At 37.1% G+C, this 25,441-nt stretch overlaps 1 protein-coding gene across 5 annotated transcripts in view; it reads right to left on the minus strand.

Moving 5' to 3' along the window:
• Positions 1-24,198, minus strand: part of fnip1 (folliculin interacting protein 1) — a 33,970-nt gene extending 9,772 nt beyond the window's left edge. The window contains exons 1-11 of one of the 5 annotated variants that reach the window (XM_088603924.1): positions 24,014-24,198; positions 13,154-13,283; positions 11,449-11,586; positions 10,089-10,189; positions 9,881-9,955; positions 9,449-9,540; positions 8,335-8,418; positions 6,904-6,975; positions 5,255-5,390; positions 905-1,106; positions 25-110 (exon numbers count right to left, since the gene is read on the minus strand). In XM_088603924.1, coding sequence (XP_088460050.1) covers positions 25-110; positions 905-1,106; positions 5,255-5,390; positions 6,904-6,975; positions 8,335-8,418; positions 9,449-9,540; positions 9,881-9,955; positions 10,089-10,189; positions 11,449-11,586; positions 13,154-13,283; positions 24,014-24,102 — 1,205 coding nt within the window. In that variant the 5' untranslated portion in view covers positions 24,103-24,198. Of the gene's footprint in view, positions 1-24; positions 111-904; positions 1,107-5,254; positions 5,391-6,903; positions 6,976-8,334; positions 8,419-9,448; positions 9,541-9,880; positions 9,956-10,088; positions 10,190-11,448; positions 11,587-13,153; positions 13,284-14,629; positions 14,680-15,624; positions 15,650-15,687; positions 16,227-24,013 lie in introns of those variants that run through there. The other 4 variants (XM_088603927.1, XM_088603928.1, XM_088603926.1 and 1 more) reach the window with 4 other exon arrangements.
• Positions 24,199-25,441: the final 1,243 nt, after the last annotated feature.

Raw genomic sequence — 25,441 nt, forward strand, 5'->3', positions numbered from 1 at the left:
CAATTATATGAGAAGAAAACTCACCTAAATTCATTCAGGGCATCTACGATCCTGCTGTAAGCCAACGCTCTCTGACTGGCATCAGCTGACCGCCGACTGATTTTCATTGCCTTTTAAAAACAGGAAAGCACACTAAGAGTCTAATCGCTCCAGAGAACAGAATTCACAGAGAGAAAAATCAGGAAATATATTCCAAACACATAAATGATAATGTGAGCATTCATCATCTTTTTTCAGGAGTGTCAGCCTGACAGAACACAAATAGCCAATCCCCTACCAAAGTCATTTCATTACATTCTGTCAATATGATGGAAGACATTGAGATTAAAACTAAAGCAGCGAGTCTGTTGCTTAAGTAATATCTCACTTAGAAGTAGCAAAACCCGTTTGGGAAAAGCATAGCATGTATTAATATTGAGATAAAAACCATAAAATATTCTCACTGTGACTGTACATTGTATCACGTAACACCCCAAAAATCCATTAATGAAAAATCAAGAAACAATCAAATAAAAAAAAGCAATGGTATTTCTTGTTTATATTATTCTGTTTAAAAATATCTGAATAGGGAGCTGCATCAGCATGCCAGAGGGGTCCTTAAGGATTAAGAACTAAGAAGGTTCCAAAGCCGAACCATTGTGTTTCTTTGCTTTTAGCACCAGTCAATGCTGAAATACTTTTCTAAAGAGGAGGTCAACTTCTAATTTTGTATTAAACTAAACCATTCTCAACATGGCAAAACCAGAAATATGTTCTCCATTAGTTTTGAGTCCTCTGGAAAAAGAAATGTTACATTTCTTCACGCAGAGGCAGAAAAAACAAATAATTGCCGCATGAATCACTGGTGAAATAAAAAGGGTAACAAAAAAAACTTTCAGAGTAGAAAAAATTAAAATGAGGTTACCTGTTCAATTGCACTTTTTAATTTGTTCATGTGACTTTCAAAGAGTGGGAAATGTGAAAAGAAGAAATCCTGAAACTTGTTACTCTCCTCTTCGTCTTGCGAAAGCAGGAAGATGACACCTATAGCAATCTTCTTCTTCCTCATGACTCCCAGACTGGGGCCGCTGGTCTCATCAGACATGTTAAAACTCTCCTCCACCGACCTGGAAAGACATTTTAATTACACCCCTTCAAATCCATTTCATGTAACAAAAAAAATACATGTAATTTGATAACCCTGGTAAAGTTGTCAAATCATGACAACTAAATTACGAATTACAGGCCACACTATAACAACAGGCTTGTTCATTGCGTTACTGAGATAACCGTGCAAGGTAAGACTGGGACAAAAACGTGGAAGACACAGACTCACTTGATAATCAGAGATTACGAATCAGTTACTCAATGACTGTTTGCCATAAGAAAGAAACTTCATCTTACAAGGCTATTTAGAGGAGGCTGTTGTAGCACAACTAACCCATCTTGGCAGACGTTTCTTGTCTTGTTTTATGTAAAGAACACTGCTTCTTTAACTAAACCTTTCTGATCACAGATTTTATAACATTTTTCTAAATTTAGATTTTTGGTTTTGACCAGGATTTGGCTTAGTCTGGATTTTATTTTTACAACTGAAGCAAATACGATAAACGAGTTGAACTTAAATTATTTAGAAGGTTGAACTTAAATTATTTATACATTATTTAGAAGGTTAAGGTAACTGAAGAAGGTTCAGAAGTCAAACAACTACATATTCTTATTAAACATAAGTCTTGATTTTATGCTGTATGTTTCACTGTCCCCCATAAACATGGACATGCTATAAGACTCATCACTTTTCAAGGTTTAGTTATAATACATGCTTAACAGAACTTTTATATACAGTATAGACTTAGAATCGCCAATTATTTTTGTTTTACCCACCCAATCTGGAATAGCTATCTCTGTGTTGTGCACATCTTGGCTTGCAGCTTTAATCCCAGCAACCTCACACAGGGGAGAGTGAGTTAGTGCAGGCAGGTTCCTCGTCTTTTAACATGCCACAGGCAACACAGGCCTGCTCCAGAGGTTCAGCACCAACCGGAGGAAAGACACGTCCCTCACTGAGAGCCCGGGGAGGCAGCAGAGGTTGTTCCGTTACTAGAACCCACTGGTTGATCAATTGCTGTATCACCTGTTGTTGCTTTTTTAAATGTGTTTTTCTTTGTATGCAATGTCAGGTTTATCAAATTGTACCTGTGGTGGCCCTCAGGGTTTTATTCCTTGTCCAGTTTTGCTCTTTATAGATGATAAAATGACCTCTAGATCATTTTATTTGCAAACACTGCATTCATTTTCACTGTTACTCTGATGATACACAATCATAGTAAATGTCTGTCAAACCTAGTGACTTCAGCAATACTCAAGTCAATTACTCCGTAATAGACAAGTCTTATCGAGTGGAGCTGTGTGAAGGCTACATAATGAATCTTAATATTTCTTATCACTTCTGCATTTTACTTGAGACTACTTTACTTGTGTGTAAGTGGGGCTTACATTAATAAATGTCCTCCATCTAATAATTAACCCTCTAAGACATGTTCTACTCCAGTAGCTCCTATGCAGCTCTGTTAACAGATGAGTTAGTTGACAGATGGAACCATCTTAATACAACTAATCTTCATACTTCTGCCCCAGTTGAGACTCAATTAGTTCCACCTAAAAAGCAATTCTCTTTCATTAAAAATAACATCTGTCAAACTAAATGTGATTGTCATAAAATGGAATGTAAGGCCAGAACATTACTTGTCTATTATGACATTATAGAAGGATATGTATTGAGGGATAATGATCAGCAAGGTTGGTTTATATTTCTTAACTTACTAACAATATAAAGATAATATAAATAACCCGCAGGTTCTTTTCCCAACGATAAGAGAAATGAGCAAATCGGGCCTTTCCTTCACTCAGTAACATGAAAACACTGACATTTTAACTCTCTCAGTGCAAATAATTTCTCGTTCACTTCCAAAATAACACAAAGACTATTTGGGCACAGAATCTTAATGCAATTATAGTGCAGATTAAATCTTTAAATATTAAGTTAGGACCAACTCAAATAAGGTTTCTGAAGGATGTTGTTAGTTACCAAAGTAACAATATTTTACAAACAGTTCTGTGGAAAAAGTTCTAGCCTTTTTAAGTATTGCTTTGGTAAAGCCATCTTGTTGAAGCTAAAACCTGCCTCCTTTCAAGAGATCGAAAAACCTTCTACTAAGAATATTAAATGGCAATATGGACCTTTTATTTATAAGTCATGTGATGAACAACAATTTTTGTAAGACGCAGTCAGTTTCCCTCCATTAACAGCATAGTAAATGCTCTAGTAAGAGTAAGAAATGATTTATCCTTTATCCAGAGCCATAAAACTACAAAACTACAAAAAGTAAGTAAAAAGTGGTAAAAGTCTCTTTGCACAACTTAAAAGCCAAGCTTTATTACACAATACACATTCAGTTGTAGGGCTGGGCGATATGACCTTTAATCAATATCGCGATAATTTCCCACATCTACATCAATAAAGATAAATTAACGATTTTTTTAAAACCCTTTTAAAAATTATATGATTACATGATATGCTGAAAGATTCCATTTTAAATATGCAAAACTATTAAACTTAGTAAATGTCAGGCACAACAGTTTGAGAAAAATATTTTCTTGAGGGCACAACGTATCTCGTCAAGGGCTTGAACGAGTCTTTTGAAACCACTATGCTCCACTGTAGCAATGGGGACCATGTCCTTCGCTATGTACTATAGTATGCAATGGCATTAGTTGTCTCATTACATCTGCGTAAATCTTTTGCATATTGAGCGGCATTAGAAAATGTTTGTGTTAGACACAGCTGCTTGGGGGAATCACTTCGGCCATGAGTGAGCTTGTCAGTCTCTCTCTTTTTTTGTCCATGCACTCTTTGTATTCTACTCATGTTACTTTTGGGCGCGGAAACGGTTTTCCAACAGAGTTTACATCTGACTTCTCTTTGTTCAGTATCGGGTTTGCTGAAGCCAAAATATGACCAAATTATCGACACTGCATCTGTTTTAGATACGAGCCCGTCTTCATTTGTACTTGAGTCATCCCTGCCTGACTGGGGTTCAGCATAAGCACACGTGTTGTCTCATGCCCGGCACGCTTCTTTGTGTTTTGAATGAAGAGCGGAGGTTGGACGAGGCAGAAGCATGTGACTGGATATGATGACTGGGTGTTGTAGTTTTTTTAAGGGGAGCGCTCATGAAAACACACAGTGGGGAAAGCTTACCGACATAAGCAAACTAAGGTCAGTGAGAGATTCTTAACGTCGGTATCGGTAAATTTTCTATATATCGCCCAGCCCTATACAGCTGTACAAAATTCAGCTCCAAGATTTATGTTCTTATGTGCTCTTTGTTCTAGTAAGCACATTAACTACTGTTCCTTAGCTTGCAGTGAGATATTACACTGACAATAACATCCTACTGTTTACAGTTAAAGTACTTAAACAGAATAGCACCAAAGAACTTAATCAGAGTTGTCTACCTATCTACTCTATCAACAAAACCAAGTTGTCTCAGTATTGACTGAGGTGAACGCATAGTGGTTGTATTCCTCATGATCGTCACCCTCACTGTATTCCTAGGTCGAGGACAAAGAGGAGATAAGCTGCTTTTTGTGTTCAGGCTAAATGATAGTGGAATTCACTGCCCAATCATCAGGTTTGCTCAATCAAGTTTGGTCATAGACATCTTTAAAATTTAGGCGTAAGACCTTTTTTAGATGTTTTTGATGAACTATTTTTTTTATGAGTGCTGTTATTAACATTGAGTGTATTTTTCTTTTTCTCTACAATTTGCATTTGTAACTACTTCTGAACATTGTCATGAACGAGTTAATGTAATGCAGGCTACAGGTAAGTTTATCGGCAGTGCAGTTAGTGGCTGAATTTTCAAGAAGCCGTCCACCTTACTTCTGCTTCTCCTGAATATCTATTTCTCTATTCCTCTACATCATTCCATTACATCCAACTAACACAGATATCCAAAGGCACATTTCTTCTTTGTACATTTGAAATTCCGAATGAATGATGATAACAATCTACAGTATTTCTGATACAATTTCTAAATCAATGATAAAATAGTATACTTAACTATAATCTTTTTTTTATACAAAAAGGGCAATTATTGTCACAAAATCAAATACTACAAAAAAGGAGCTGATAGTAATAATCTTCTGCAGTGTTAAAAAGTTTGAGATACTTAAAAGAATGCTAAAAAAAACCTTTTTTTTTTATTCATACCATCGTGGGAATACACCATTCTCCAGGCTGGTAGTCTGACTGCGAAGCCACCGCCTCTGGTAGCTGCTGGCACAGCTGCTGGTGAGGGAGGAGCCCGGAGAAGGGAAGGGAGTAACGAGCAGGCTGCTCAGAGAGGCTGCGTTCAGAAGAAGAGGAAGGTCAGGAGCGCATCACTACAGAAAGACACCCATCCACACAGCACAGCGTCAAGCCTGCACTCGCTTCCCTCGGTGGTCACCGCATACTGCTCATATAGTTTTAAAGGAACAGGTGAAGGTTTTATCCATGCTGAAAGGTCAAGAAAGGAAACCAAACACTACGTTTCAGCTGTGGAGCCTTCTTCAGGTGTGTCACCTTTCAGGATAGAATGAACCTTTTCCTGTTCCTTTGCAGCCTATGCATGCTTCTACAGTTCCCCACTCGAGCGTCTTCACATAATTATATTTGTGTGTTTAAAAAGATAAATGTAGAACTGCTATATATCACTCCCCATATTTTAAAATGTGCACATTTGGAAATAGTAATCGATTCAGCTTTGCTTCTGTGGCCCTTACACTAGTGAACAGGTGATGATCCCACATGCTATCTTCCATAACACGCACTTCTAAGAACCACCAGTCATTGTTTTGCCCCAGTAGTGACGCAGTACCCACAGCAGAGCCAGCATCACTTAGAGGAGTTAAGAACTGCATGTTCTTAATGACAGTACTGAATGTTTACACATACACCCAACAAGTGAAATGCTCAGGAAGCTGAGGATGCCCCATCTTGCTCAGGCCTACCTAACCCTGGCAAGGCTCACCCATCTGTACAACACAATCCACACCCTAGACGCATATCTAACTTTATGGCTTAAGTTACATCTGTACTGAAAACAAAACATCCTGAATATAAAATTTAATCTCAAGGCAAGTGGCATGAAAACGTCTCAAGTGTTTTCACCATAGTGAATGAATAATAAAGATACGGTGAGACTTTGCATGTAAACCTGTTGAGTGGTTCATGGAAAGCAATGGGGATTGAATGAGAGCTGCGTTTATAAATATCCATGCAGTTTCACGTTTCTAAATTTAAATATCTGTACACACACTATAAAGAACGTGAGATTCCCCACATGCCCACAATGCCGCTAGATCATTTTCCATTCTCTGATCTAGTCAAGGGTTTTTGGAGCTTTGGCAAGATTCAGTACTATATAACAGCATACCATCAGACGTAACCATTAGGCTGTCTGGTATGGCTCAGTAAAATAATGTGCTCTCTTCTAAGGAATTTCAGATATTGCAAAGATTGATTTGGGGAATTTTCTAATCATAATGGCTCTGATTTGACCCTTGATGTAGTTTTAAGGACAGAAAAGAAGACAGTGAACAATTACACTGTTACTATGTTTTCTGCTTCTGAATAAAAAATGAACTTGCTGAATTATTACTTTACAAACAAACCAAAACTTAAGACAGTTCCAAAATGAGAATCAAAACAATCAGCTAATAATATAAAAGAAACTTGAATAGCACTCTATTACTCTGTTTAATCTAACTTTGACAATTTTGATAGATTATACGCGAAAAAAAGGATGAAACTTAGAAAAAAACTGCATCTTCAAAAACAAGTTACAGTACGTCTTGAGTCCAAGTAAATGTTATTACCTGATCTTGCAATTCCACTGTCTCTCTCATCATTTTGTCCTCTTCCTGGCATGTCCATGGGGTTACTGTGGCCTTTTGGAGAATAATTGAATTTTGCTTAAGAAACTTTAATAAACTATTTCAGGAAAAGTACATATCCAACTGCAAATGTGATACAAATGTCCCATCACCAACAGCTGTTGATGTCCCAAGTTAAAATAAGCACACTTATTTCCAATAGTTTCCAACACATACAGCTTATGAAAAGTGTTTTCTTACATGTGCAAGAATATACTGTAGTGTGTCAGGATGTATACATGTTTATCAGAATCCATAAGGAAAGACAATTGTACGTGCTTATGTTGAACTCAACAACTAAGGAACCATAAACAGAAGGTGTTTATTTATAAAATGAGAACCATCAACCACAATGTGCAAACAGAGATCCAGAATGCCAAATAATAACAAGCTATTTACACAGCTTGAATTATCAAATTGAAAAAAATGAAACAAACTAAAATCTGATTTGAAAATTAAATGGATATCAATAGAAACAGGCAATTTAAGCAAGGATTCATAAAACGCATGCATTTTTCCCTCCAAATACTGATTAACAAAGACAGCCGGTGAGCATTACATTTAAATCACAAGGTTAAAAATTACACAAAGCATTGTTAAACTTAGTCACTTTTTTAAAAAGTGTTTTTTATTTTCTTTCAAAAAACATATATATGTTTCCCCATGCACTTCTGGGTCAACTGACAAAACCATTATGTTGGGGTTTATTCAGGTGACATTCTTATGATATTTAATCTTCCTGCAGTATTTCCCCGAATTCCTGAAAACGGCCGAAGCCAGTTAGTTTTCGGAATGAGAAAAAAAAAACTAAGGTCCAGGTCAGGAGATCAGAAATTCACACACTGCCTCCTCTTTTCCCTGTTGGGTGTTAAATACTACTCATGTCAATACAGACAGAATGTCTACCACTGCAGTACATATACTGTACAGCCTTGCCATTGTTACAGATCTGCTCAAGAGACACTTCTTCGAACAAGATTAAAATATTTACTTGTCCTGTGTGTGACCCTTCAACATTATTGTTGATATAAGAGCCTGCTAAGAAAGGCTTTTCAGCCATCTGATTATGTGATTTATCATCACGTCAGCACAGGCTTTCACTGAAAATATCTGAACTGTGCTCTCTGACTTGTGTCTTCCTGACATAACTGTAATGCATAATTACATAGTTGCATGCCACCACCACACCGAGTGAGTTCTGTAAAGCTATTTTTAACAATGCCACCACCAGTGCCACACTAAAAAAAACAAAAAAAACATAATGATTTCAGGGTTATACAGAGAGACAGACCACAGGAGTAGTGGCTGTAGATGGCAGGGACGTGAATGGAACAAAGATACACACGCATGCACTGCACACAGCACACTGCAAACCTGAAAAGAAAGAGGCACTCTTGATCAAACGAAGAGGGCCCTGCTCAGAGAAGGCCCGTCGGGGGCTGCAGAGTTGCGAAAAACCTAGACAGCAAAACGTAAAACAGACGTGAACTGGGTTAGTGAAGCAGAGAAACAAGTCTGCACTGAACATTGAACTTACACCCCAGCATAAAGGATACAAACAAAACAATGGAGGATCTTAAGCTGTCAAGACAACATATGCCATCCATCATCCATATGAAGGATTCAGTACCCCTTTAAGAAAATATATATATTTTTAAAATGACTTTATGGTGCTAATATTTCACCATACAAACATAAATGATTACTAATTGAGGATTTAAAATTAAAATGTTAGCTAAAGATTAAAAATGAAATATATTTTCTTAGGGGGTAAAACTCAAGCAGAAACAGACATCAAAACAAAGGGTCGGATTTACTAAGATTTTGAACTGGGGGTTGAGCTGTGATACATTTAAGAACAAGGCTTTTTATATAAGTTGCATTTAAAATCAAATTCATTTCTCACAGAGAAAAAAATAACTTAGTAAATCCAACTCAAAGTGTTTTGAACAGCCTTATGATGGATGTTAGAACAATTACATTAACAGTACAGGTACACACAAACAGAAAACATTTGTGTTTGTACACAGAGCATACAGTATGCGCAACAAAGAGACAAACCAATAAAGGTCTTTCAGGGAACTTCAACCTGAAGGCACAGGTTATATGAATGTAAAGTGGTATGTTCTCACAATCTGTGCAAGAATGGAAAAAAATAAGCTATATAACTGTGCTACACAACAGGTGATATGAAACTGAAATGCTGCACTTAAATTCATGGAGATCCCTAAGATCTCAGCCACATGAAGGTTAAGTAAGAAAGAATAGTAACTATAAATTTATGATTAAAAAATTAATCAGATAAAATTCTGAAAGAGTATACTGATGTTCCATCAGGAACTTCATAAGGTTCTTTTACGACTATTTAAGCTGAACATATGAAAAATACATGTTTTGATTACAATAAGGAAATGAGTGAATGAGCAAGCTTGAATGAATGGCTGCTTAGCTGTCAATCCAAAGTTGCCAATTCTAAATGTCAAGTTACCTATGTTGCCCAGTAGCCCGTTCACCACAGTGTTCTGATCTGGTTTTAGAGCATTCGAATCTTGATTGATGAACTCAAGACTGTCTTGCAATCTATAACACAGAGCCAAATTAGTGTCAGGTATCCAAGAGTAACCTTCAGTGTCCGACAATAGTAAACATTTGCTTACTTTAATTACAGAAAGAATACATGGTCTCATATTCAAACTTTAGTACAGACAAATATATTTTTTTACATTTTTACATATTTCTTTATATTTTACATTTTTCTTTTATCTATTATTGTAATCATAGACTAGTCATAACGTATACTGATCAGTTAGACAAAAAAGTTCAGAAGCACTTGATCTCGTACTCCAAGGAGATATGTACTTAATTCAATGGTACCGTAACTGTGGATGTTAGAATGAAAGATGAAAGGGAAAGGACTCACGTGTTAAGGCTGCCATATACACTGCTACCAGTTCGAGCTGTAAACACTTTGCTGAGCATCAGCTGAGGCGGGGACCTGCAGACCAGAGAAGCACAGCAGAATAAATTAAATTTTGGCTGCTCAAAGATCAGTCATCTGTCACTGCAGCTTCACTACCTGCACTTCATTCTTTTATTTATAAATCAGAGGCGTTTCAGAGGAAACTCACCGTATCTGGTGGATTTTCAGAGTGGACCCTTTGTAGCTCATTGCAACAGATCCAAACATCATTTCTCCCAGCATGTTAGCATCTGATGAACAACGGGACGCCTAATTGAAAAACACAGAGAGACATGATTCAGTCCACCAAGAAAATTCAGAAAGACAGATGCAAAAGACCTTCACATATGCCTAAGTCAATACAGAAGGATTAAATAACTACATCAAATCAGAATGTTATTTTGCCCTCATCCCAGACTGCTGCTGAGAAACAGAACTAATTTTTATAGTACAGTACTTTCAGGTTTAACATAAATGTAGACAAAATTACTGAACGTGGATAAATGCAAACAAGAACTGTAAGACACTGTTTAAAACTACTATGTCAAATAAGATAAAATGTGTATACATCACAAGCTTGAGAAATAATGCTCATTTACCATACAACTTTCCATATCCGTAAGGGAACAAACCTTTCTACACAAAGTATGTACATCTCTGCCTTCACCTGCTGCTCGAGTGTGTCTGTGGCCAGTGTTCACCTGGTGTCCCACACGTGTCTATAGCCAGCCTTCACCTGCTGCTCCAGTGTGTCTGTGGCCTGTGTTCACCTGGTGTCTCACACGTGTCTATAGCCAGCCTTCACCTGCTGCTCCAGTGTGTCTGTGGCCTGTGTTCACCTGGTGTCTCACACGAGTCTATAGCCAGCCTTCACCTGCTGCTCGAGAGCGTCTGTGGCCTGTGTTCACCTGGTGTCTCACGCGTGTCTATGGCCAGCCTTCATCTGCTGCTCGAATGCATCTGTGGCCCATGTTCACCTGGTGTCTCACACGAGTCTATAGCCAGCCTTCACCTGCTGCTCGAGAGCGTCTGTGGCCTGTGTTCACCTGGTGTTTCACACATGTCTATGGCCAGCCTTCATCTGCTGCTCGAATGCATCTGTGGCCCATGTTCACCTGGTGTCTCACACGAGTCTATAGCCAGCCTTCACCTGCTGCTCGAGAGCGTCTGTGGCCTGTGTTCACCTGGTGTCTCACGCGTGTCTATGGCCAGCCTTCACCTGCTGTTCGAGTGCGTCTGTGGCCTGTGTTCACCTGGTGTCTCATACATGTCTATGGCCAGCCTTCACCTGCTGCTCCAGTGTGTCTGTGGCCAGTGTTCACCTGGTGTCTCACACGTGTCTATGGCCAGCCTTCACCTGCTGTTCGAGTGTGTCTGTGACCTGTGATCACCTGGTGTCTCACACGTGTCTATGGCCAGCCTTCACCTGCTGCTCGAGTGTGTCTGTGGCCAGTGTTCACCTGGTGTCTCATACATGTCTATGGCCTGCATTCACCTGCTGCTCGAGTGTGCCTGTGGCCTGAGCTCACCTGGTATCTGGGAGCCTGTTCCTTTGGCTCAGAGGCCAAAGATGAGGAGGAGCTATCCAGGGAGCTCGAACTGCCTCCTGCTGGTCTCAGCTGGCAGCACTTCCCAAACATCTTCACCTGGGCATTACTGCACAACTTCTGCATGACGGGTCACACAAAGACAGTTCAAGATTAGATTACCCACCAGGAAACTGTTTCACTCATAGAAGGGAATAGGAACAAGTGATGTTCCTAGCTTAGATTTGATTGATTTCTCATCTTTCATTTGTGATAATCAAATGTTTATATTCTGCCAGTAGTCAGCAATATGTTTTATTTTCCACATCTGTCAACTTAAAATTATTAAGGAATAATGAATATTTGCTAAACGTTTTTTACTTCTGCTTTTGTATGTTCACCCATAAAATAAGTTTGCATATTACTTTGCTCTGACACACAAGCACACAAAAGTGTTAAAGGCTTGTGAAAATCCACATATTTTGTGGCATGGAAATTAATTACTTTACTCTTTTTCTCTTTCGGGTAAAGCATTTTTAGTGTTCTTAGTAATAGCATAGAAAAGAATTGGCACAAGTTCTCTCACCAAGCTAATTTAAAAAATAAAAAATAAGAATTTAGCTCAAGGAAAGAGTCAGACAAATCATCTGGTAGGCATTGCAGTACATGAATCGGCAATGAAAGCATAAATCTGGCTAGTGCTTAACAATTGTAAGGAAATAGAAACTTAAAACAGGTCTTGTTAAAACCCGTAGTACACAATGTGGATTTTCACACCAATGCAAAGGGGAGCAAGGGAGATATTTACATGTTGATGTGGAATTCGTGCAATTCGTTGCCTTGCTAATGGCTCACATCAAACAAATGTCTTGTCATGCCCTCACAGAGTACACAACAGTTGGAACATGTGAATGGTAATCATATGACTTCCCTTGGAACTCGTGAGCTGGAATTGCTCTCTCTCCCTCTCGCTTGCGGTCTCTCTGCATCTCTCTCTCACTCACACACACAGGACAAATAACGTCTCAAGCCAAAGACTGTCATGTGATAAAAGCCACACTAAATCCACTGTTCTTAGTGCTTCCACTTCAGACCTGCAGATTAGGCTGACAAACTTCAACTATAATAGTCTTCTATCTTATCTACTGTTTATATCTATCCTTTAAGAAAATACATTTGCTGAAGTAGAAGATGGTCTTGTTTATATTCACAACATTTATATGTTCAAAGAAAAGATAACAGCAGCAACAGAATATATTATTGAAAGCACATTCAAATAATTCTTATTGTAGTTTGCAATTTGGTTACAATTGTAATCGTTCAAAGAAACCAGATCCTTAGAGAAACGTTTCAAATTTATATTTAAAATATTTGTATAATGATAATGAAGGCAGTTCCGAACAAAACAAGCTATGCACAGGTTACTCATAATTTTGCTCAGCAATCTGTGAAAATGTAATGATAACTAAGGAAAATATGTGAGGACACATCACATTCACACAGTCACTGTTATATGAATTTAAAAGAATGCTATAGAAGTCAGCAGCAAGCATTTCTATAAATATTGGAGATTAAATCAGACAAAGTTCAGACCTTTACAGAAGCAGAAGTTAAAAAGCAGCCCTGTGACTATACTCATTTACCAGCAACACCAAACAGAACCCTACTTTCATCATTTACTTTTTCCTACAAAACGTTCACTTCTCACCGAAACTGGCGTCTCTTCTGTGTTTTTCTTCTTTGTGTTGGAGTCAAACAGGACATTCCTTCCTCGTCTCTCGCAGTCTTGGTACACTATCAGTCTGATCTGGCCTGGCTCCAACTCAGGAGATGGCCAGCTAAAGAATAAAGAAAATGCAGTGATTCTGCTGTTGTAAACAAAGGTGTCATCTATATGTGAAAGAAACACCACAAGTGTGATTTTTTATGTAAGAATTTTATGAAGTCCTAAATACTAAACCAAAAATCCAGAAAGAATCACAGAAGTGAAGACCACACTTCAATCCGTCACAAATTTTAAGAAACTCAAGACAGCCTAATATAAAATGGCACTGAATATTGCAGTCTATGTTTATCTCCTGTCTGGCATATACGGTAGCAAAAGGCATCCTAGACTGTACTATCAAAATGCCTTTTCTCTGTCCAGCCAAAAAACAGTTTCCTACTTTATCATGTAGGAAAATATACAGTAACTTGAACTCAAGGGAAATAATTATAAGTACCTATGGACTGGAGTCATATTCAAAATTTCCTTATATAATACCCGAATAGTAGTAATAATAGTTTTAAAAGCATGTTTTCATAGCACTTTACAGGAAAAAGTTAAAACACTTAAACCCATAAAAGCAAAGTGATTAAACAGTTGTTCCAAGGAAGAGTGACGGCTCCTATTAGTTTAAGGGTGATGACAAGAGACAGGGTAAGATCCTAAGTTATTTTGGGCTTTAGTCATTGTACATCCGAAAAGTGGTTTACGCAATAACGATCATCATACACAAATGGTGCTACTGAACCATAAACTTTATAGCTGTTTTGACACAATGCAGAGGAGGACAGCATATTCTTTCCAGTGATATCTCTGCAGTAAAAGTTTATATTTAACTTGATGAAAGATCACTTAATATAACTCTTAAATTAAACAAATTATTTGCACTTGAAATCACTTACATAAACTAAAACCCCATATAAATAACACAGAATATTCTTGGTCACTGATGAAAGGAATGTTTCTGATATTTATACCCTTTTGTTAATAAGCTACCACAACAAACTTCTTCAAGGTTAACAGAACTTAATCTTCCAATGAAATAATTCATTTTGCTGTATTATCCTTCTATCTTATCTGAATAATGTTATTCTCTTCGAACAAAGTGTGAAATAAATAATGAGAAGCAGTTACAAACACACTGTATTGCTGTAATTTCAAATGTTTTCCAAAGACAGCATCAGCTCCACTCTGAGTGTAAATTTAAACGGTTTTATCCACAGTATAAACCATATCAAGGCCTTGGGGACTTCAACATTCATGCAGTGTGCCAATACCAGTGTTGTTCCAAGGACCAGGGATGTAAGTCAACTTTCTACTGTTGCAGTGCATTTAAAAACAAAAGTACCACATAAGCAGTACACCTTTTTATTCTGGCATAAAAAGTGCTTGCCTTGAAGATCTGATTTGAGCCCTTACCTGCTTCTGAAGACCTGTAAAGGAAAATAATCCATTTTGTACCCCAGGCTACACTTTAGAGTCACATAGGCATTCTGGGACTCCTATGCACAGTACAGTTGTTGGCAACACTTAAATCAAACTGTGGAGGATTGGGTGATTTTAACTGTATGTGTCGACCAGTGAGAGAAACAGCAGGTGTGCTGTTTGGCAGGGAGGATGGGATTAAAGCACTGCCAAATAATTGAGTAAGAAATGACAGGTGAGAAGCAATGCTGATGTTAATTACCCCCAAGGAATAGAAGAGTGTTTCTAAAGCAGTGAGTGAACAGTCTGAAGAGGCATGCTGCAGTAAAGTATCTCAACACTTAACAAGTGTATTATTTTCAGAAGACTGACTGTGTTGTCCCAGCCAACTGCAATTACAGACAATTTTCATGCCCTTTTAAAACATCAGTTCTTCCTTCCAATCTATCGACACTATCGTCCTCTGGGGCACTAAACAGAAGCTGGTTCAAAATTCTACAAAACAAATGCACTTAAGTGTATTACAATTCTGTAGTAGATACTGAATCATGGCAAACTCATAAAACTTCTCTCCTTTCCAACTGCCCACATTCTGCACAGTCACTTAAATATTAAGTTACAATAAATTATAGTCAACATTTAGGCACGACCCCTTTTATATTTGTAAGAAAAACAGAACATATACTGTTATTATATATACTATATACTGCAACAAAACATTTTAAGTGAAGTATCTACATATATAGAACATGTGCCATACATATACTGAGATGCATTAAAATTCAATAACTGAGTATTAGAACAGTATTTTTTGCATTTTGTACAAATATAAAACTACAGTAGGCCATATGTAAATACACTGGATATATGATGTATTCACTAACATAATTAATATAGACAGTAATAAATTACAGCATAAATAAATTATGTCACTTCCTCTCAAATTGTACTACACATGTAACATCATTTAAACAATTTAAACATCTTACCACTGCATAAATGAACATAAACAAATAATTTAAGCAACAACTCTGCTTAAATTGAGAAGGTACCTGGGCATCTTTGTTCATCTGCCAGCCTTTTCCCCAATCTCCCAAGCCCCTCTACTCACACTCTCTCCAGTACTAAGAATAGCTCTGAACTAAATTCATCCAAAAACATGAGACTGTCAGGTGACATCCCAGGAACGCTGGACACAGCTCAGACAAAGGAATTTCCATGCTCCTGTGCAGATAGCACTGTATCCAGTTGAAAAAGAACAACTGACAGAGAGGTCTACAGGAACGAAGCTTTGAAGTCCGCAGCTACAGTAGCAAATGCGTCTTCCTCATCGCTGCCATCCATACAAAACATCTTGTACCCTCTCTCGCAACAGACAGAAGGTAGGAGGAATGAGGCTACAGTATATTGTGGACAAATAAATTGGCCACTGCCTTGGTTTTCCTGTCGCAATGTTAGTATTTTTCCAGTGAAAAATTCCTGGTCATGAACCATCTCCTCCTGGCTAATTCTGATGTGAAAACTAAGCCCTGCTGAGGCATTCAGTGCCAGAATAGTCTGATCACTGTTTCTTCTCAGCGAAAGCTGATACTTGTTCACCCCTCCTGACCACAGCAGCCCCCCTAGCAACTGCGTCTTTGGCACACAGCTCCCCTTGCTCTCAGCATGTCAAGCGTAAGTCCAGACACATTTGGTGCCAGCAGAGTGACAGAAATCTCCCCTCTCTGAATTGAAAATAAATGCATCAATAAATCAGTACATAAAAAATACAAATGACTGGAAAATTCTTTGAAGCTTATGGGCCACCTGCAGTCAGCTTTGCTGTTGCTGTTTGCAAAATCAGATGAGCAAAAAGAAACACACACCATTACCTACCATGTGACAGGCAACAGTCACTTCCTCAGAGGACTGTCTTGAAACTCACCCACTATTCTGCAGTGCACAGGCCTACTCCCTTTCCAAACCTACTTACGTTGACTAATCTCAGCCTCCAGCTTAAAAGCCACAATGGAATATATTAAATCTTTGTTACAGTAAAAGCTGTTGGCCAGAGAAATGTCTACCTTCTTGCCTGCAGTATATGTGGGAGGGAATTTCAGTGCTAACACTTAAAATGACACACTGCTTCATTTTTATATAGGCCTTTTGTCCCGCAATCATTGTAATAGATCACTGGACAATACAACAATGGTTCCAAAATCTATTTGGAGACTGGACAGCTTTTTGAGCAGTGCCCAGATTTAATGAAGTATGATACAGTTCAACTCCTCAATCCAAATGGAGGACTTTTGAACAAATTGTGAACAAAAAAATAAGAACCCATTTATCATGGATCATGGACAGTGACAAAACCTTGCCTCTAAAGTCAACATCAAAGTACACCATTTTATTTTTTCAGTCACCTTACATATCAAATATTTACTTAGGCCCTGCAGGACAGGGGGTGGCATGGTGGCACAATGGTAAGCATTGCTACCTCGCTACACTGCAGTCCTGGGTTCAATTCCGAACCTTGGGTGCTATCAGTGTGTAGTTTGTACTGTATGTCCTCCTTGCGTTTTCAAGCGCTCTGTTTTCTTCCCACAGTTCAAACATGTACTGGTAGGTTAAATGGTTTCTGGAAACATTGGCTGTGGTATGAGAGTGTGCGTCTCTGTGCCCTGCAATGGACTGGCATCCCGTTCAGGGTATACCCTGCATTGTGCCCACTGTTTGCCAAGTTCACTCTCCTGCGACCCAGATCTGAATGCAGCGGTTAGAAAAGGGATGAATGAAAACATATCCTGAAAATCCATCTCAAAAGCAAATACAAATTGCAACAGATGTTTTTCCAGAGACATGTGTCTGGTTTAAGTCAGAAACATACTGTAGTTCCAGGCTATGACTCTTGCATTCCATTATCAGGTGAGGTCTTTAAAAAAGGGCGAATCCAAGCATCATGCCATTATTTAGCAGAGGAATGGGTCGATAACGTCATATTTAGAATCATGAACAAAATGTAAAATACACATTTAAATGTAGCCATTTTATTAAAAGTAATACAGCATCTCCCAAATAGCAGAATAAAAAACATCATCTAGGTGATGTAAAGCAAGGAGGAACACAAATAAGTCTTCAGATCCAAATCCATGTTGTGTGAGAGGCACGGATTCCCTGAAGTAGCTCCTGAGACACAAAAGATCTACTGTATGTATCTCTACACTACAATCACACAAATTATAGAAACCTGAATGTTTTTTGGTTTTTCACTGCATAGACAGGCAAAGTTAATAACCTTCAAAGGAACATTGTACCTCACAATACATTATAATCCTTGGCATGAAGAAATGTAAATTGGCATTCGGAATGACTCTAAAACCTAACCAGAGCAAACAATTAACAGGACTGAAAAACAAAACTGACTTGAAGACCCTAGTTAGTAAATGTGATACACTCATGCTGTAGGTCAGAAAGAATTTATCATAATCTCAATAATACCATTTTCTTGTTACAGGCACAATCTCAAAGTTGTGTGAGTGTAAGCACTATAGCACAACTTGAAACAATGATATAAAGCAAATGTAAAGCAAATTCTTCATGAATACTCCAATCCAGGTTCAAAGAACACCTTAGCTCGAAACACACATATCCTGGGACTCAGGCTACAGAAAAAAGTAAATATACGTGCTATACTGCACATCAAGCTGTTCTGCTAAATAATCACTTGTGTTTGTATGTGTTTGTTTTCAATCTTTGTATCATGTGATCAGCAAGAAAGTTATGCAAGGTAAATGAACCTTGAAGTTTTTTTTTTTCTTTTCCTGAAATAACAGTATACAGTTACCATGTGTTGCAATGTTTCTTGAGCAGGTGATCCACTCCCTCTAGCCAGTTTACATACTTCACCTAAATCCAATTCCCACAGGTAATCTGAGCAACATAGGATTCAACGTTGCGTGCAGGTTACTATTCAACTTAACAAGACACAGGAGCACTAATGAATCAAAGAACACAGTCTGCCTCTCTAACAGAGCGAGTGCTAGTGGGAGTTTGTAATCACAATTCTTAAAAACTACAGAGGAATATAACATACAGTATGTATCATATAAGGTCTTTCTGAAGTACAATTTGATATTTTACCACATTTATCATTGTTTTTTTTTTTAGTAAAAAGTGATTCTGCAGTTTGGTTTCCAGGGCAAAAAAATCAAACAATAAACAGTTTTTATTAGTCTTTAGTTAATTGCCTAAGGTAGCAGAAATAACACTGCTTCTATTTAAAGGCTCCATTTTTTAAAATGGCCTTTATAGAATGTATTTATTTTGTAAAAACCTGTCAAACCTAACACTGTCCGTTTAGATGTCATGAACAGGCTGTGCATTTGAATAAGTTAATTAAAAAAGAATAAATAAGTAGATACCATTAATCACTGGATTCAGACCCAGACCAAGAGAACCCTACATAACCACTCTGCTTCACATTCAAATCACTTACAATTACAAGCTACGCCTGGCTTTGCATCCAATGTGATCCTGCTAAAGTTCATTTAAGGATATTCCTAAATTAGGGTTGTGTACAAGCATGGATAAATTCCAGAATCACTGATAGCAACAGGTCATTTTCAGAGATGCCTGCCCATGTAAGAAGTAGTCTGGCAAACACATACCACCATTATTATACACTTTAAATTGCTGTACTTCAACAGACATACTGTAAAAATTATTACAGCATAAAAAAGATAGATGCTGTTATATTTTTTTCTTTAAAAGACACAAATTACTAGAGAACATGAGCACTATTATTTATTATTATGATTATTTTTAGAAAACTGGAACAATACATGCAATTATCCTTCATACAGAGTATGAAGCTGAGTAATAAGTATATGCATGCTCTTAACATACTATATCAAGTCATATTATTGAAGAATGTCATGAATTCCAAGACTTGAACTGTTTGAAAACATAGTAAATATTTTTTTAATTAAACTTCTGAGGCACATAAAAGATAAAAATGATCAAAAGCCTCAAAATCAACAGGATATCAAAAAGTATCAACAGCAACAGTATAAAATAAATAGCTTTCACATTGCATTGTACAGTATTTGGTGCGAAAAGCTTATACACAAGAAAAAAATAAGGAAAATGCAGAAAAATCATGTTTTTAGGTCAAGTGTATCATGATTCCACAGTTCCGAGAAGTCACAAAGCTATTCAAAATAGCTCAAACTGGAACATGATGACAAGCTGACTTAATGGTAACCATGATGAGCGCTACATCGCAGTCACACCACTGCTACAGTAATGAATCCAAAGAAATACTTATGGTAGGCTATATAATATATGTGTAAATTCATACTCTCCTTTATCAAAATTATTCAGATTATTCTTAAGGTTAGCAATAAGGGAAGCCTCTTATCAACCTTATAATCTCTTTTTTACATTGTTTTGTAGAACAAAGAAAAGCTCAAAATTACAAAACAAAATCAAAACCAGTCCTTTCCCTAATTTCAGGTACTATATATTTTATCACGATATGAAAGGCAATAAAGACAAGAAGAATAACTATTCTTTCAGTATACTTTACTAACTCGACATGTAAATGAGAATCATTTATTAGTAAGGCAAAGGAAAGGGCATTTTCTGATGCTGGCATTCAAACTTGCAAAATAAACCCAAGAGTGCACCACAACAGACACTCAGCCGAAACAAATTTAAAAAGGCCCCACTGACAGCTCTCACTGAGATGAACTTATACCAGATTTTGTTTGCATTATATTAAGATTTAAGGGTGGAGTTTCTGATGCTATGAATGGGCTAATTTCCAGTGAGGCATTCAAAAGTGCTGGTAGCCCCAACTTTACAGAGCCTTTTGCAATGGTTTGGGAAACACAGCACTCAGCTGGATGGGAATAATTTGTGACCTGGGTTATCATGGGTATAAATACATAACATGCGTGTTTTGGTTTAAATTCAGTAGGTCAGCCAATTGTTTGACCTCCCCGGTATTCATGAGGACAACCCTTTCATCACTGTGTGCTCTAAAAACTTAAGAGGATAAAATATGAGTAATCTATTCAAAAAATAAACTTCTGTTTAAAATTATTTATATTATACTCAAATTAAACCAAACGACTATGTCTTCAATCGCAAATTACAGATTTGGCTTCTAGCTCCGACTTTCCTGAAAATCTGGGGCCTTCATAAAGTTGATTTTCCCCAAAGAAACAACATGCAGCTGTATCAGTGATAATCTAGGGTGGGGTATTAATAATTATTCACTTTGCTACAGTGACATTTATGTGCTCATGGTCTCTTAAGAAACTTAAGTTCATTGTGAAAAAAAAACTGAAAGACTAATATGGAGACCAGACCGCCCTTATTACAGGAATTGAAGTGAGTCACATTTTAGGATGCGCTTATTTTAGCAAAAAAATTCATAGAGCTGATTCTTACAGAAAAATGAAGAAAGAAAGGATTTTTATTTCATTTAAGGGACTGCCCCTTCTGACAACATACCATTCACAAGCTGTGAGACTAAAATTTTTAAGTTTCACTACTGTTACAAATCCCTAACAGCCAACACTATTTTTTCAAATCCTTTAGCTTTGTAAAAAATGTGAAAAATCAACCCCCCACTTAAAAGTTACAATTCTTTTTTACATGCGCCATGAAACGGAAGCAATCCAAATTTCTTACAGAATCTCAGATAATATAGAATTAAGATACAGAAACAACAACAGTTTTAAACACTTACCTGATCATTTATGTTTGACTGAATGAAACTTTAGTTTTAGGAATAAAAAATTCGGTCAAGCCCAAAGGTCAGGAATGGATTCTAACCCAGACTGAGTGACGTACATTAATGCAGGTAAAGCATTTTTATAGCATTTTTACCTATAATTGACCGCAGCAGAAAGGTGAAGTGTATTTATAAAGGGCCCATTCCATGTGCTTGTGATTAGCACACACAGCATGCTGGCACATAGTTCAGTTTATATTATGAAAGACTTTAGTTAAGTGTCCACCATTAGTGACAAAAAATAGGAGCCCCTAATATGAAACCCCCTCCTTTAAAAGAGAAAACTTTCTGGAGTTTACTCTTTCCTCAGATGTGACCTCGTCCTACTACACAACTAGATTACATAATCACAAAGTTCATTAGTCACTTTTGTACTGATCAGATTCTAATACTGATTATAAAATCATCACCCACAAAAGAAATGTGGAATGACCTGATGTGCAAGGCCACAGAGATGTGTTGCAGTTGTGCATTACGGACTCATTTTGCAGACCCTAATTTGTGAAAATCCTGGACACGCTAGCCAAATTAACATCAGGTAGTCCAGGATTAGTGATAATTAAGGTCTGTGAAACCACTGGAAACTCAATGATGTCATAAATACATCAGAAGAGGTACTGAATGAATGCAGTTGTGATTCCAATCCTGTTTTTTTTTTTAAAGAAGTAAAAATGCTGCATATTTTCCTGTATGGTTAGGCGTAAGGCATCTTTAATATGTAATTTGCTAATTCACGCTTTCACGTTCAATTGCACAGACTTCTAGAGAATATGTGAGAGGATTCCAATTAAAGATGATCAATTCTCTAGGAAATGTCCCTATTAAAATGCCTAAAAAAAGAGTATATCAAATCTCATGAACATAAGGTCTCACAGCTCAATTTATTAAGCCTCCCTTTCATTAAAAAAGGATAAAACAAACATCCTACTTCAATTGAAGATATCAAAACAAACCTAAAAATAATATTTAATTTCACACAAAAAAACACAAATACTGATGAATGCAGAGGTATGGCCCAAAGACTTGGATAAAACAAAAAACCTCAACAAAAGCATGTTTTATTTTTTAAAAAGCTAATAGGGACAGATTATGATCATTAAATAGACAGAGACACTATTGTGGCACATTCTAGAGCCCCATGACAAATACTAGAATCTATTTTCTTCTTAAAATTTGAACAAAAGAGCATTCCAGCAAGATTAAAATATCAACTATGAATAGTGAAGAAAATTCTATGGAATCATTTAATGAAAACTGGACAAGAACCTCAGATCAATAAGATACCAGTAACCACATGAACACAACTGGACCTAATATTACTACTCTCAGTGCATCTCTTCTACAATTATTAATATAATCAGTATATTGTCCTACAAAACAGGGGACTAGAAAAAAATGCATTCTCCTAAAAAAATCATAAGAAAATGTCTTAATTTGTAACACAAAGCAATACCCAACAAAAAGAAATATAACCTAAAAAAAATGACAGTTTTCATTTTTGCAAGAGATAGCGGTCGTGTTAGGAAATGTGTCTTGTGATTCATGATACAGCAAAACTAAAAAGTTTCACTCTGCAACGCGCAGGAATCCTGTCACATACGTGTCTTTATTTTAACTAAGAGGTCCCTCACAAAGACATGCATTTTTGGTTTTAATATCCAATGCTATATTACCGATAATAATAGTAGAATTCAGATAAATTAAATTGGGGGACTTTCCTGAGAGGGGCTTCTCAGACAGTGGTCTTCAACCCAGAAAAGTTGTGAAAGACCCATAATCTGTTCTACCCTTTTCACACCAATCTTTTTAAAGTACTGTACGACTGCGGTGAACACTTGCATGCACCATATACTGTACGTTTCACTCAATGCAATTTTAAGAGCATGATAAGCTATACTTACAAAATATGTATCAGACATTCTGCACAGCACAGTTCTGGGCTGTAAGAATATCTCAAATAAATACAATGCACAGCCTATATACTGTACAATAAATACATGCAAGCAGTGCTGACTATAAATGGTGTTCTAAAACATCAAATCTTTAATATTAATAGGGTGTGAGAGGGGAGGATATGAATTTTAGCTTTACTGACCTCACACAAACCCACGCGTTATTTGTTGCGGTATACTGTATATAATTGAGTCAGACGCCCTGTCGTCATTCGAGAGATGAGTGAATTTTACATTCGTGAATGGTTTACAGTAAGGGGGGTGACCGATTGCAATGGATTTGTAATAGTTAATAGCATTTTTAAACACGGTACTTAATCATATAACTTGCTCCCCGAACAGGCTGCATCCCAGTTCGTCATTCCGACTCTATGCACCACCTTACCCAAACAAATGTCAACACCCCAAAAAGTAAACTTGAAAATACTGTAAAAATCTCACATTCCATATTTTAATGTAGCGAATGCGTAACCCAGAAACAAAAGAGTCCAAAAAACATACGGCTCTATTCTTCTTTTTGCAATCATAGTCACAATGTTGTCAAAAACAAAGAGCAACCACGTTGAAACTTACGTTATCTTGATACAAACAGAAGCCATACCATGGCACGGTATGAAAACCAAGACCATTTGTTATGTCACGTACCTGAATGTCTGCTCGTCTTTTGCACACTTCGGAGGAGGCGAAAAGGCATTTCTTTTATTAAAAAGTTTTTGAAAAAGCGTAGGAGGCATTTTGTACCAAATACTTTGGTACAAAAATTCTCTTTCTTATCAATCCACAAGCACACCTAGTTCCTTGAAACTAACTCCATTTGTGTCAGAGTCATATGACAGGCATTAGTCACACAAGCTGCTAGGAAACACAACTCGATTTTTCTGATTGGACAATACTGCACCTTCTTGGTTTTCAATTACGCGATTGGCTGTTATTTTTGGCAGAGCACCACGTGGTCGACAGAATTGCTGTGTTGATATTTTGGCGTGTGGCTAGGAAACATTTGAACTGTACAGAAATGATCAAAACCACACGTTAAACTTAAATATACGACGTTTCAATTTACACCTTAAGGTGGTACATTGAATGCATGAGTCTTTTACTACAGAATGCCCTTTCCTTAATTAAATAATACCAAGCATTGCTATAGGTTCATTACGTAACAGGAAAAAATGTTGAAACTAATCTTATTTAAAATTAGACAAATCTAATGTAATGTTTTGGGGGAATTACCTCATGTTTTATAGCATATTTCAATCAATTACATTTGCTAAATAAAAAGCTTTATACAACGAAATTGTTTTCATTAAACAGGTGTGATAACTCACTAGAAAAGGCGTATTTAAAATAAATAAATTCAGAACAAAAATAACGCTAAAAAAGATAGCCATTCCACAAAATGAGTCTTCAAATGTCATTGTATCAATCTATTTTCTATTACATCTGTAGAGGAGTACTGTAAATGCAGAGCTTGTTGCACACCAGTACTGTAGATAAATACTTAAAATAAGAAAAGGAAGGTAGAAAAACCTATGACTTTCTTTAGTCATTTTCAGCTAAAACTACACAAGCAAAGTTAGTAACATCTTGAAATTTGAGTGACGACTTCTTTATAAAATGATCTAACATTGGAATAATAAGATTGCACTAGACTGCATTCTGGCAGCATGGTGGTGCAATGGTTAGCATTGCTCTCATGCAGTGCTCTGGGTTTAATGCCAGACCTGGGGTGCTGTCTGTGTGGAGTTTGTATGTTCTCATCATGTTTGCATGGGTTTCCTTTATGTGCTCTAATTTCCTCCCATAGCTCAAAACCTTTCTGCTAGGTTGAGTGGCTTCTGGGAGAATTGGCCCTAGGTGAGAGTTTGTGTGCCCTTCAATGGACTGGAGTGTTGTGCAGGGCATATCCTTTCTTGTGCCTGTTGCTGGATGAATGGATGAACTGTGTTCAGATTTATGTATACAAAAGCAACAGTCAAAGTTCGAAACCCTGTTCAAATAACGTTTCCTCTTTATAGAAGTTCAAAAAGATTACATTAATTTTAGGTGATGGATCCATTTTAAACATCTGATTGA

Source organism: Lepisosteus platostomus, chromosome 13 (assembly GCF_059453375.1).
Source record: "Lepisosteus platostomus isolate fLepPlt1 chromosome 13, fLepPlt1.hap1, whole genome shotgun sequence".
Lineage (NCBI taxonomy): Eukaryota > Metazoa > Chordata > Actinopteri > Semionotiformes > Lepisosteidae > Lepisosteus > Lepisosteus platostomus.